General features: G+C 46.3%; 1 protein-coding gene across 1 annotated transcript in view; it reads left to right on the plus strand.

The window, feature by feature from the left end:
- Window positions 1-12,758, plus strand: part of nt5e (5'-nucleotidase, ecto (CD73)) — a 77,905-nt gene that overhangs the window by 61,863 nt on the left and 3,284 nt on the right. Inside the window, exons 7-8 of the mRNA XM_068044678.1 lie at window positions 10,383-10,532; window positions 12,514-12,714. Of these exons, the coding sequence (XP_067900779.1) occupies window positions 10,383-10,532; window positions 12,514-12,714 (351 nt within the window). The remainder of the gene's footprint in view (window positions 1-10,382; window positions 10,533-12,513; window positions 12,715-12,758) is intronic.

Raw genomic sequence — 12,758 nt, forward strand, 5'->3', positions numbered from 1 at the left:
GTCAGATCCTTCATAAATGAAAAAAAATATTCAAAAGCGTTTAAATTGTGCCTATTGTCCTTGTGCACAAAAAAAAGTTTAATTTTTAGAGCCTCCTTGAAGGCCTGCAAATGGGAGCAATTAGCGGAAACTTCCAATGATGATCCTGGGGGCGTGGTCAGGTTTGAGATTGGGGCTGCTTCTAACGTGACGTTTTTTAAACTAGCACAAAAGATCGTGGAAACTCGAGTTGCACTGAATGTAATTCATGCTTAAAATTCTTCGATAATTTATGCAGGTTACACTGGTTTCAGCAGAATTGGGATGAAAAAACCAGCACAGCTGAGCAGAAAGTCTACCCCCATGATTGTTAGAATTAACAGTACTTGAGAAAATCATGAGGCAGACAACAGTTGTTAGAGGGAGGTGAACAGGGAGATTAGAAGTGCTAAAAGAGAATAAGAAGAAAGGCAATAGTAGGGAAAGTAAGTATAAGGAAATAGTAAAGGCGTTTACAATCATATAAAAATGTCATAGGCAGATTGTAACATCATTGATGTGCATGTGACCATTTTAGATCTCGCTGCTCTAGCTAACACCCTCTCTTAACCTCACACAAACTCACAGCAGAAGGACCCTCCACCAGCGCTAGTTAAAGAAATCATCAACAACTTGCAGGTTATTTGCTGACTACTTTCACTGACTCTGTCTGGGTTTGTGGAAGTGCTGTGTGTTTTCAGGAGTTGGTTACAGTTGGTGAAGTCTGCAAGGAGTGATGCTGCATGTGGAGAAGGCTTTAGTTGTGACTGCAAGGGCGGTGGGCACACACTTGCTCTCAGTCATGGGTGCTATAGTAACAACCCCCTTGGGCTGCAGCAGGAGAGGAAAATGGTGCAAAGGGAGCAAAGAAGAGGACACATTGCTTGCACAGGAAGGAGGAGGAAGGGAAGAAGTGTTCTCAGCTGGAGGTCTTAAGCACTAAGGGTTTTCCAGAAGCACTTTTGCTGCCTCCACCTTGGCATGTGTGTTCGTCTGTGATTTGAGAAGGTGTTCACAGAACTCTGCCATTTCTAGGAACCAGTCAGAGCAGGGGGAGGACACTGCTGCCAGGGGCTGCGAAGGTGACCAAGACCCTGAATTTATTCGCACCTGGATCTTTCCAGGCTGAAACAGGAGGCATATCTAACATTTCCCAATTTGCCATTTACTACTGCATCACAGGTGACAGATATGTGAGGAGAGGAAAGTTCATTTTTTTTCTCTCAGAACAGAGCAAAGCAGATGGAGAATGCAATAAAAACAAGAAATGCTGGAATCACTGAGCAGGTCTGGCAACATCTGTGGAAAGAGAAGCAGAGTTAACGTTTCGGGTCAGTGACCCTTCTTCGGAACTGACAAATATAAGAAAAGTCACAGATTATAAGCAAGTGAGGTGGGGGTGGGGTAAGAGATAACAAAGGAGAAGGTGTAGATTGGCCCAGGCCACATAGCTGACCAAAAGGTCACGGAGCAAAGGCAAACAATATGTTAATGGTGTGTTGAAAGACAAAAGCATTAGTACAGATTAGGTGTAAATACACTGAATATTGAACAGCAGCAAGTGCAAACCTGAAAAAAACAGTGGGTAAGCAAACTGAACAAACTAAGATGAAATGAAATAAATGCAAAAAAAGATTGTAAAATATGTAAAAAAGAATGTAGAAAAAAGGAAGAAAAAATAACTAAAAATGAAAGTAAAATGGGGGGCTGTCATGCTCTGAAATTATTGAACTCAATGTTCAGTCCGGCAGGCTGTAGTGTGCCTAATCGGTAGATGAGATGCTGTTCCTCGAGCTTGCGTTGATGTTCACTGGAACACTGCAGCAATCCCAGGACAGAGATGTGAGCATGAGAGCAGGGGGGAGTGTTGAAATGGCAAGCAACCGGAAGCTCAGGGTCCTGCTTGCGGACTGAGCGGAGCTGTTCCGCAAAGCGGTCACCCAGTCTGCGCTTGGTCTCCCCAATGTAGAGGAGACCACACTGTGAGCAGTGAACACAGTATACTACATTGAAAGAAGTACAAGTAAATCGCTGCTTCACCTGAAAGGAGTGTTTGGGGCCTGGGATAGTGAGGAGAGAGGAGGTAAATGGGCAGGTATTACACCTCCTGCGATTGCAGGGGAAGGTGCCATGGGAAGGGGACGAGGTGGTCGGGGTAATGGAGGAGTGGACCAGGGTGTCGCGGAGGGAATGATCCCTTCGGAATGCTGACAGGGGAAGGGAGGGGACGATGCGACTGGTAGTGGCATCACACTGGAGGTGGCGAAAATGGCGGAGGATGATCCTTTGGATATGGAGGCTGGTGGGATGAAAAGTGAGGACAAGGGGAACCCTGTCACGGTTCTGGGAGGGAGGGAAAGGGGTGAGGGTAGAGGTGCGGGGAATGGGTCGGACACGGTTGAGGGCCCTGTCAACCACTGTGGGGGGAAATCCTCGGTTGAGGAAAAAGGAGGTCATATCAGAAGCACCGTCATGGAAGGTAGCATCATCAGAGCAGATGCGTCGGAGACGGAGAAACTGGGAGAATGGAATGGAGTCCTTACAGGAGGTAGGGTGTGAAGAAGTGTAGTCGAGGTAGCGTGGGAGTCGTTGGGCTTATAATGGATATTGGTAGACAACCTATCCCCAGAGATGGAGACAGAGAAGTCGAGGAAGGGAAGGGAAGTGTCAGAGATGGACCATGTAAAGGTGAGAGAAGGGTGGAAATTGGAAGCAAAGTTGATAAAGTTTTCTCGTTCGGGGCGGGAGCAGGAAACGGCACCGATACAGTCATCAATGTACCGGAAAAAGAGTTGGGGGAGGGGGCCTGAGTAGGCCTGGAACAAAGAATGCTCGACATATCCCACAAAAAGACAGGCATAACTAGGATCCATGCGGGTACCCATAGCGACACCTTTTACTTGAAGGAAGTGCGTGGAGTTGAAGGAGAAGTTGTTCAATGTGAGAACAAGTTCAGCCAGGCGGAGGAGGGTGGTGGTGGATGGAGACTGGTTGGGCCTCTGTTCCAGGAAGAAGCGGAGAGCCCTCAAACCATCCTGGTGGGGGATGGAGGTGCAGAGCAATTGGACGTCCATAGTGAAGAGGAGGCGGTTGGGACCAGGAAACTGGAAATTGTCAAAATGACATAGGGCGTCAGAAGAGTCGGTTGTAGGTGGGAAGAGACTGGACCAGCGGAGAAAAGATAGAGTCGAGATAGGAAGAAATAAGTTCAGTGGGGCAGGAGCAGGCTGACACAATGGGTCTGCCGGGACAGTCCCGTTTGTGGATTTTGGGAAGGAGGTAGAAGCGGGCTGTCCGGGGTTGTGGGACTATGAGGTTGGAAGCTGTAGAGGGAAGATCTCCAGAGGAGATGAGGTCAGTGACAGTCCTTTGGACGGTGGCTTGATGTTCGGTGGTGGGGTCATGGTCCAGAGGGAGGTAGGAAGAGGTGTCTGTGAGTTGGCGTTGAGCTTCTGCAAGGTAGAGGTCAGTACGCCATACAACAACAGCACCACCCTTGTCTGCAGGTTTGATGACCATGTCGGGGTTAGACCTGAGAGAACGGAGTGCCTCAAGTTCAGAGGGGGACAGGTTAGAGTGAGTGAGGAGGGCAGAGAAATTGAGACGACCAATGTCTCGCCGACAGTTTTCAATGAAGATATCAAGAGCGGGTAAGAGGCCAGGGGGAGGGGTCCAGGTAGAGGGAGAATGCTGGAGTGTATTTACACCTAATCTGTACTAATGCTTTGTCTTTCAACACACCATTAACATATTGTTTGCCTTTGCTCCGTGACCTTTTGGTCAGCTATGTGGCCTGGTCCAATCTACACCTTCTCCTTTGTTACCTCTTGCCCCACCCCCACCTCACTTGCTTATAATCTGTGACCTTTCTTATATTTGTCAGTTCCGAAGAAGGGTCACTGACCCGAAACGTTAACTCTGCTTCTCTTTCCACAGATGCTGCCAGACCTGCTCAGTGATTCCAGCATTTCTTGCTTTTATTTCAGATTTCCAGCATCCGCAGTATTTTGCTTTTATTTTAGATGGAGAATGCACGTGGCTTTGCCAGGATAGTGGACTTTCCCATGGTGCAAGTTGCCATCGACTATACACATGGCTTTGTGGGTGCTGCATCTGAATGCTGTGATGTACTACAACCGCAAAAGTTTCCACTTGCTGAAAGTGCAGTTGGTGCGTGACTCTGCTCAGCAAATCAGGCTGATGAACATCCAATATCCTGGCAGCTGTTATGATGCTCTCACTGTCTGCTGTTCCTTCAATCATTCAGCCACCAGGTCAAACCAGAGGGTGGCAACTGGGCAACAAAGGCTATCTGCTTAACACCTGGTTTATAACTCCACTCCGCATACAATGAGAGGCATGCTGCCACAAGAAGCATCATTGAGCAGACAATTGGGGTGCTGAAGCAATGATTTCGCTGGCTTGACTGCTCTGGAGGAACCCTCCAGTACTCATCTGAGCTCATGTCCCAATTTATGCTCATGGTGGTCTGCTATATCCTCCACAGCCCTTGCCACCAGGGATTTAGTCAGCACCTCAAGAGGACAAGAAAGAAGAGGAGGAGGAGGATAGTCATTGCCTGGCATTTGTGTGGCGCGAATGTTACTTGCCACTTATCAGCCCAAGCCTGGATATTGTCCGGGTCTTGCTGCATTTCTACACAGATTGCTTCAGTATCTGAGGAGTCACGAATGGTGTTGAACATTGTGCAATCATCAGCGAACATCCCCACTTCTGATCTTATGATTGAAGGAAGATCATTGATGAAGCAGCTGAAGGTCGTTGGGCCTCGGACACTACTCTGAGGAACTGCTGGTCTCATACATTGTTCCATTCACCACATCCCCTTCACTCACCTACCAATAATTTCTATCAACCACAACTCATACCTCACATTCAAAACCTCACCTCACCCTCACACACATCACACTGCTGCGAGCCACATACATCTCACAGATTTCAAACTGCCAGCTATTCAAGTGTCGCAGGCACATCACCCCAAATACATTGCATCACACTCACTGACACACCTCTCTCTCTCTATCTCATGCAGGACAAGGTGGCCCATAATTGGAGGCAGCAGCACCTAACTGGTGGGGAGCTGCATGGCTACATGTCTTCAACCTCATGGAAGAGGCAGTGCTGGCAATCATTGCGACTGAGGCCGTGGCCAGCAAAGCGGTTCATCCCATTCAACTATAATTCCCATGAATACACCCCAAGACCCCCATTGTACAACTGTCCCACACCTTACCATCCTTCTGTTATTGGCTATCACATCATCCTCTTGGTCATAATCCTGAAATAAAAGCCACCACAAAACAATCATTCCATAACCAACTTTATCCAACAATTTTCCAAACAAAGCTCACCTAATCACCTTTGTTCATTTCCTTTATGCCTGTCTTGTGGTTGCCTTTGCCTAGCCAAGAGCTCCTAAGCAGTGCTACCCCAGTGGCTGCAATGTAGCTGCTGAATGGCTGCTGACCTTCAGTGCGGTAAACTGCAGATGGCCTTGCAGTACGACCTTGAGCAGCTCTGGGCCTTGAGGGCCCAGCTTCAGGCTACACTACCTAAGTACAGCAGCAGCAGTCTCGGCTGACTGGCAACAGCAAGGGCACTGGCGGAGCAACAGTGATGGGAGCGTAAATGCCGTCATCCTGAGAACAATGAGTTTGTGCACCACGGAGCCACTGCCTCACCCCTGCTGTGGCACCTCAGCAATCCGAGTAAACTGCTGTAGCATAGATTGCTGGACTGCTGTGTGAGCCTACCTGCCCCTTTGAGCACTGGTATCTGCAGCCATGATGACAGCACTCTGAGCCTGCATGGGACCAAACTGGGAGTGCATGACAGCAAGCATAGATCTGATGACCTCAGTCTGAGCTTCCACTGCAGCTGCAATGGAAGCTCAGACATCATCCATCAGACTCTCATCATAGTTGGCTCTGCCAGTATTCTCATTGAGTTGACTACCGCTTCCACACTGGTAACTCCAAGCTCTACCCAAAGCCCTGTGCCAAATTAGAGCCAGACTCCTCCACGTGCCTTGACAGTGACCGCAGGCTGTCTGGCAGTCCTGCCAATGCACCAAGCATTTCTGTGTGCATACCCATCAGTCTTTTCTATACATTGCCCCATCTGAGTCCTCTGCAGCAGAACTCATGTGCAACCTTGCCCTTTGGGGAGCTGGCACCCATGCTTTCTTTCCCCCTGGCCTGGTTGCAGCTCACTGGTGCCCACTGACTCGCCACATGCAGATCCAGTCTCTTTGCTACCCTCTGTATTAGGCGCAGTGCCAGTATGAGTTGATGGCAAGTGTCAGATTGAGTGACGATTTTATTTTATTTTATTTTATTTAGAGATACAGCACTGAAACAGGCCCTTCGGCCCACTGAGTCTGTGCCGACCATTAACCACCCATTTAAACTAATCCTACACTAATCCCATATTCCTACCACATCCTTACCTGTCCCTATATTCCCCTACCACCTACCTATACTCGGGGCAATTTATAATAGCCAATTTACCTATCAACCTGCAAGTCTTTTGGCTGTGGGAGGAAACCGGAGCACCCGGAGGAAACCCACGCAGACACAGGGAGAACTTGCAAACTCCACACAAGCAGTACCCAGAATTGAAACAAAAACAAGAAATGCTGGATTCACTCAGCAGGTCTGGCAGCATCTGTGGAAAGAGAAGCAGAGTTAACGTTTCGGGTCAGTGACCCTTCTTCGGAACTCAAGAACCCAGAATTGAACCCGGGTCGCTGGAGCTGTGAGGCTGCGGTGCTAACCACTGCGCCACTGTGCCGCCCATTTTCCAGCCCCCTCCATCACAACTCCCGATGTCAGGGGGGGCTGCAAAATTCGCCCCAGTAACTTGCTTTTATTCACTTTAAATTTCACTAAAATGTTCTTGTTTAAGTTGACCCTGGAGTGAAATAAATGAGGAGGACATAGTAAATAAGGCCAGGAGGACTAAGAGGAAGAGCAGGCAGGGAGATGTTGCTGAGCACAGCGGGACTGGTGGTCTGAAGTGCATTTGTTTCAATGCAAGAAGTATAACAGGTAAGGCAGATGAACTTAGAGCTTGGATTAGTACTTGGAAATATGATGTTGTTGCTATTACAGAGACTTGGTTGAAGGAAGGGCAGGATTGGCAGCTAAATGTTCCAGGCTTTAGAAGCTTCAGGCGGGATAGAGGGGGATGTAAAAGGGGTGGGGGAGTTGCATTACTGATTAAGGAGAATATCACAGCTGTACTGCGGGAGGACACCACAGAGGGGTCATGCAGCGAGGCAATATGGGTGGAGCTCAGGAACAGGAAGGGTGCAGTCACGATGTTGAGGGTTTACTACAGGCCTCCCAACAGCCAGCGTGAGGTAGAGGAGCAGATATGTAGACAGATTTTGGAAAGATGTAAAGGTAACAGGATTGTGGTGGTGGGTGATTTTAACTTCCCCTATATTGACTGGGACTCACTTAGTGCTAGGGGCTTGGATGGGGCAGAATTTGTGAGGAGCATCCAGGAGGGCTTCTTGAAACAGTATGTAGATAGTCCAACTAGGGATGGGGCCATTCTGGACCTGGTATTGGGGAATGAGCCCGGCCAGGTGGTCGAAGTTTCAGTGGGGGAGCATTTCGGGAGCAGTGACCATAATTCCATAAGTTTTAAGGTACTTGTGGATAAGCATAAGAGTAGTCCTCGGGTGAAGGTGCTAAATTGGGGGAAGGCTAATTATAACAATATTAGGCAGGAACTGAAGAATTTAGATTGGGGGCGGCTGTTTGAGGGTAAATCAACATCTGACATGTGGGAGTCTTTCAAACGTCAGCTGATTAGAATCCAGGACCAGCATGTTCCTGTGAGGAAGAAAGACAAGTTTGGCAAGTTTCGGGAAGCTTGGATAACACGGGATATTGTGAGCCTAGTCAAAAAGAAAAAGGAAGAATTTGTAAGGGCTGGAAGGCTAGGAACAGATGAAGCACTTGAGGAATATAAAGACAGTAGGAAGGAACTTAAGCAAGGAGTTAGGAGGGCTAAAAGGGGTCATGAAAAGTCATTGGCAAACAGGATTAAGGAAAATCCCAAGGCTTTTTATACATATATAAAGAGCAAGAGGGTTACCAGAGAAAGGGTTGGCCCACTCAAGGACAGAGATGGGAATCTATGTGTGGAGCCAGAGGAAATGGGCGAGGTGCTAAATGAGTACTTTGCATCAGTATTCACCAAAGAGAAGGACTTGGTGGATGATGAGCCTAGGGAAGGGAGTGTAGATAGTCTCAGTCATCTCATTATCAAAAAGGAGGAGGTGTTGGGTGTCTTGCAAAGCATTAAGGTAGATAAGTCCTCAGGACCTGATGGGATCTACCCTAGAATACTGAGGGAGGCAAGGGAAGAAATTGCTGGGGCCTTGACAGAAATCTTTGCATCCTCATTGGCGACAGGTGAGGTCCCAGAAGGTGTTGATAAGGGGCTGAATTTTATGAGTGGCGCAAATCGCGGCAACGTGCTTTGAAGTTGGCGGTCCGCCCGCACAGAACGGCCGCCACTGAGCCACCACAATATTTCGCGCGGGGGCTCATTTAGATAGAGGGGGCAGAGCAGGTCATCGGCGGGTCCCCAGCAATGGCGTCCGGCGCCACCACGCAGTCGCCGGATCCATTTTTAAAGGACTTCAAGCCCTTACAGGGAGTTTGACTTTTTAAAGGCACATTGTGGGCAAATTAAAATTGAAAACTTCATCAACAGATTTACCCCCCTCCCCCCACCCCGGCCCTGAAAATTTCACTCCTCCTGTTCCCCACCAGTGTCTCGCCTCAGATCCCCGAACAGGGATCTGACTATGCGGGACTTCCAGCCACCGTGGCCGGAATATCAGCGTGGGATGGGCGCCGGGTTCAAGTAGGGCAATTTGCATGCGTTTTAATTATTAATATTAAAATGAAGGCCCGCCACCGAGCGGTGGGGTGGAGGGGTGGTGGGAGGACCCACCAAAGCCTCGCTGCCAATGGTAAAATGTGGCGGAGCCTTCTTGGCATCAGAGGTCGTGGCGGGCCTCTCCCGGAAGAAGTCTCCAGGCCCCTCCACCACGATCCCCAACGTCAGAGGGCTGATAAAGTTCAGCCTAAGGTGTCTAACAAGTGGCTTGGGAAATTTTGCTACCTTAAAAATGCAAGATAACTGCAAGCTCTTGTACTATATGTTTGAATTTTCTTACAAGGAGAAATGAAGCAGCATGGATTGGAAACAGAATTCGGGTAAATGGATATTGCGTAGATTGGAGCAAGTTGGAATTGGGATGTCCTTGGGGTCAGTGCAGGGTTCATGTTTTTCCTTCATATGTGTCAATGATTTGGATTGGAATGCAGGAAGCAAAATCTCAAAGCCTGCTGGTGACAAAAGTAAAGGATTGGTAAACAGTGAGGAGAATTGCAAAAGACTTAAGGAAGACATAGATTGGTTAATAGATTTTTGTCTACGCTCCTGTGAAGTGTCTTGTAAGGTTTTATCATATTACAGGTGCTATATAAATGTAACTTGTTGTGGTGAAGGAAGCAAACAGGTGCTAGATGCACTTTTTTGCACTTGGTAGATGCACTCGAAGGAAAGACAAGAAAGGGGGCAGATGAATACAGAGAACTAGGGTTTAAATACATCATTTCCTGAAGTGAAAGTGCAGGTGAATAAAGCCTTAGAAAAGGACAACAGCATTCTGTTTTTCATAAATAGGGGCACAGAGTACAAGAGTAAAAAAATAATAATGAATTTATACAAAAACATTGGTTACACCACTGTTAGTGAAGTTTTGGGTGCCTCAGTATAGAAAAGACATTGAAAACGCTGGGAGTGTATAGTGTGAATTCACCAGGTTGATACCAGGGATGGGAGTCTATAACTATGAGGAGAGGCCTGAGGTACTGGGACTATTCTCACTGAAGCAGAGCAGATCAAGAGGATTTTTTTTAATGATGCAAAATTTTGATTAGGGAAAGACAATTTCCTCTGTTTGAGGATATAATAAGTCTACAATTTAGAACGATTAGTAAGAGAAAGAGGGGAGAGGTTGGGAGAAATTTCTTTACACAGTCTGTTGGAGTTTCATGAATACTTTACTGTGGAGACAGGTTGCCACAGACAGAGATCACTACATCCTTTAAAAGAAAACTGGATAAATATCTGAAGTCAAGATAACTAATAAGTGGACTTGAAATATAAAACTCTGCAGTTTGGGAGACAAAAATTGAACTAAATAAATGTAAAAAGCTGAAAATGGAGGGAGAGGAAAGAGTTATCAGTGACTAAAATGGTCCATTCCAATCAAATAAAATAACGGGTTCATCTTTTTTCCCTACACACAGGAACAATACTAATAGAAAATCTTTTAAGTGTTCTACCATTTGGAAGTACTGTTGATCTGCTTGACGTCCGAGGTTCAACGTTAAAAGCAGCTTTTGAGCATTCAGTCAGAAGATATGGGCAGAACACAGGGGAGTTCCTGCAAGTCTCTGGTAAGGTTATCCTCCACTGCTGAACATGGCACTATCCTACAAGCCAATTGTTGCTGGCATTCGATAGCCAATCTCTTCTATAACAATAAAACACTTCAGCTATCATTCATTTCTCTTGTGACACTATTGCTTATTACTTTTAAGACTATTGAGGAGTCATACCCCTCGGCTGGGGTTCATGGATGCAACTTTGTAATTGTGGACTTTTAATTTGCTGAAATCATAACTTCCTCAAAATGGGATCAGTAGACTTAACACCCTGTAAACACAACTATCTGCCCATGGTCAATTTTACCCCTGAGGGTATCTGAAATACCTGCATGTTTCACAATCTTTTTAGTATGCAAATAGGGGTCCTATGTCATATATAGGACTTCGTTGCCATTTTGGGTAGAGTTGGAGCCTGCAGATGAGCCAGTTAGGGAAGTAAACACATGGCTGTGTGGGAAAGAGGGGTTCCATTTCTTGGAACACTGGTACTGGGACAGGGAGGAACTGTAGCGCTGGAACAGGCTGCACACGTGAACCAGGCTGTTTCAAGAGTCCTAGTGGAAAGGATAAATAGGGCAGTCACAATAACTTTAAACTTGTAAGGGGATGGAGGCAGAGGGATAGGTAGGCTGTGGTAGAAAAGGTAGTAAAAGTAGTAGTTTCAAAACAAACAAAAGGGAAAAGAGTAGAGTGACAGGGAATTTCGCTGCAAGGTTAGGTTGGAGAAGCTGGGCTTGTTCCCTTAGAGCAAAGGAGATTGAGGGGAGATTTGATAGAGGTGTACAAGATTCTCACAGGTTTAGATAAGGTAGACAAAGAAAAGCCATTCCCATTAGTTGATAGTACAAGGGCTGGGGGACACAGATTTAAGGTTTTGGGCAAGAGATACAGGGGTGATGTGAGGAAGAACTTTGTTCTGCAACAAGTGGTATTGACCTGGAATTTGCTGCCTCTGAGGGTGGTGGAAGCAGAAAAAGTTGTAAAGATCAATGATTTCATTGGATAGGCACTTGAGGGAAATAAACTTGCAGGGTTACAGAGATAGAGTGGGAGAATGGGACTGACTGGGTTGCTCTACGGAGAACCAACATGGGCTTGATGGGCCAAATGGTTCCTTCTATGCAGTAATGACTCATGTGCTTCAGTGACTACAGGTAAAGAGAAAACTAAAAGATGTAAAGTAATTAAACCAGGAAAGAGAAATAAAAAATGTGTAAGTACGACATTAGTGCACAAGTACAGGTTCGGGTATGTGGCCCAAATAAGTATTCTTTATACAAACGGACAGAATATAAGGAACAAATTGAATCAATTGCAGGCACAAATTCAACTTGGAGGATATGACACAGTAGCCATTACTAAGACATGGCTGCAAGACAGTCAGAACTGGGAACTAAATATACCAGATTATACAGGAAAGATAGAGAAAATGGTGGAGGGGTAGGAGTAGCTGTCATGATTAAGGATGGAATTACTTCAGTGATATAAGAGGATATAATTAGCAGTAAGCAGCCAGTGGAGAGTTTAGGGGTAGAATTAAGAAATAGAAAAGTATTTAAGACTGTAGTGGAAGTTGTGTATAGGCCTCCTGGTGGCAGCTGTGAAGTGGAAGATTGTATAAATGCAAAGATTAGGCAAGCATGTAGCAAAGGCAGAGTGATTTTAATGGAGATTTTAACTTTCATATAGATTGGGATAAACAGACTAGCACATGTTAGAAAGATAATGAATTTCTTAAGTTTATCCAAGATAGTTTCTGCAACAATATGTCCTAGAACCACCAAGAGAGCATGCTGAATTAGATAAAGGAAAGTGAAGTTGAGGCAGAAGATTAGGCATGGTCATATTGAGTGGTGGAGCCGGTTCGAGGGACCGAATGGTCTACTGCTGCTCCTATTTCTTATTCTCTTATGTTCTCACACACCCATTATGATTGTTTGTAATGTTAATTCTCTCCCTGCTGCCAAGACTGACACGATGATTTTCTTAGGAGTCCATGTGGTATTTGACCTGAGTAGAAACCCAGGACACAGGGTAGTCAAGCTGGATGTTCTCTGCTCAAACTGCCGTGTGCCACACTATGAGCCTCTCGATGATTCCAAAATTTACAAAATTGTTGCCAACTCCTATATTGCTGAAGGTGGGGATGGGTTCTCCATGTTGAAGAATGAAAACCTGAAACACGACACTGGTAAACACACATTTTCAATTGATGTTCACTCCACCAGCTATTTA

This window comes from Heterodontus francisci, chromosome 13, assembly GCF_036365525.1.
Source record: "Heterodontus francisci isolate sHetFra1 chromosome 13, sHetFra1.hap1, whole genome shotgun sequence".
NCBI classification, from domain to species: domain Eukaryota; kingdom Metazoa; phylum Chordata; class Chondrichthyes; order Heterodontiformes; family Heterodontidae; genus Heterodontus; species Heterodontus francisci.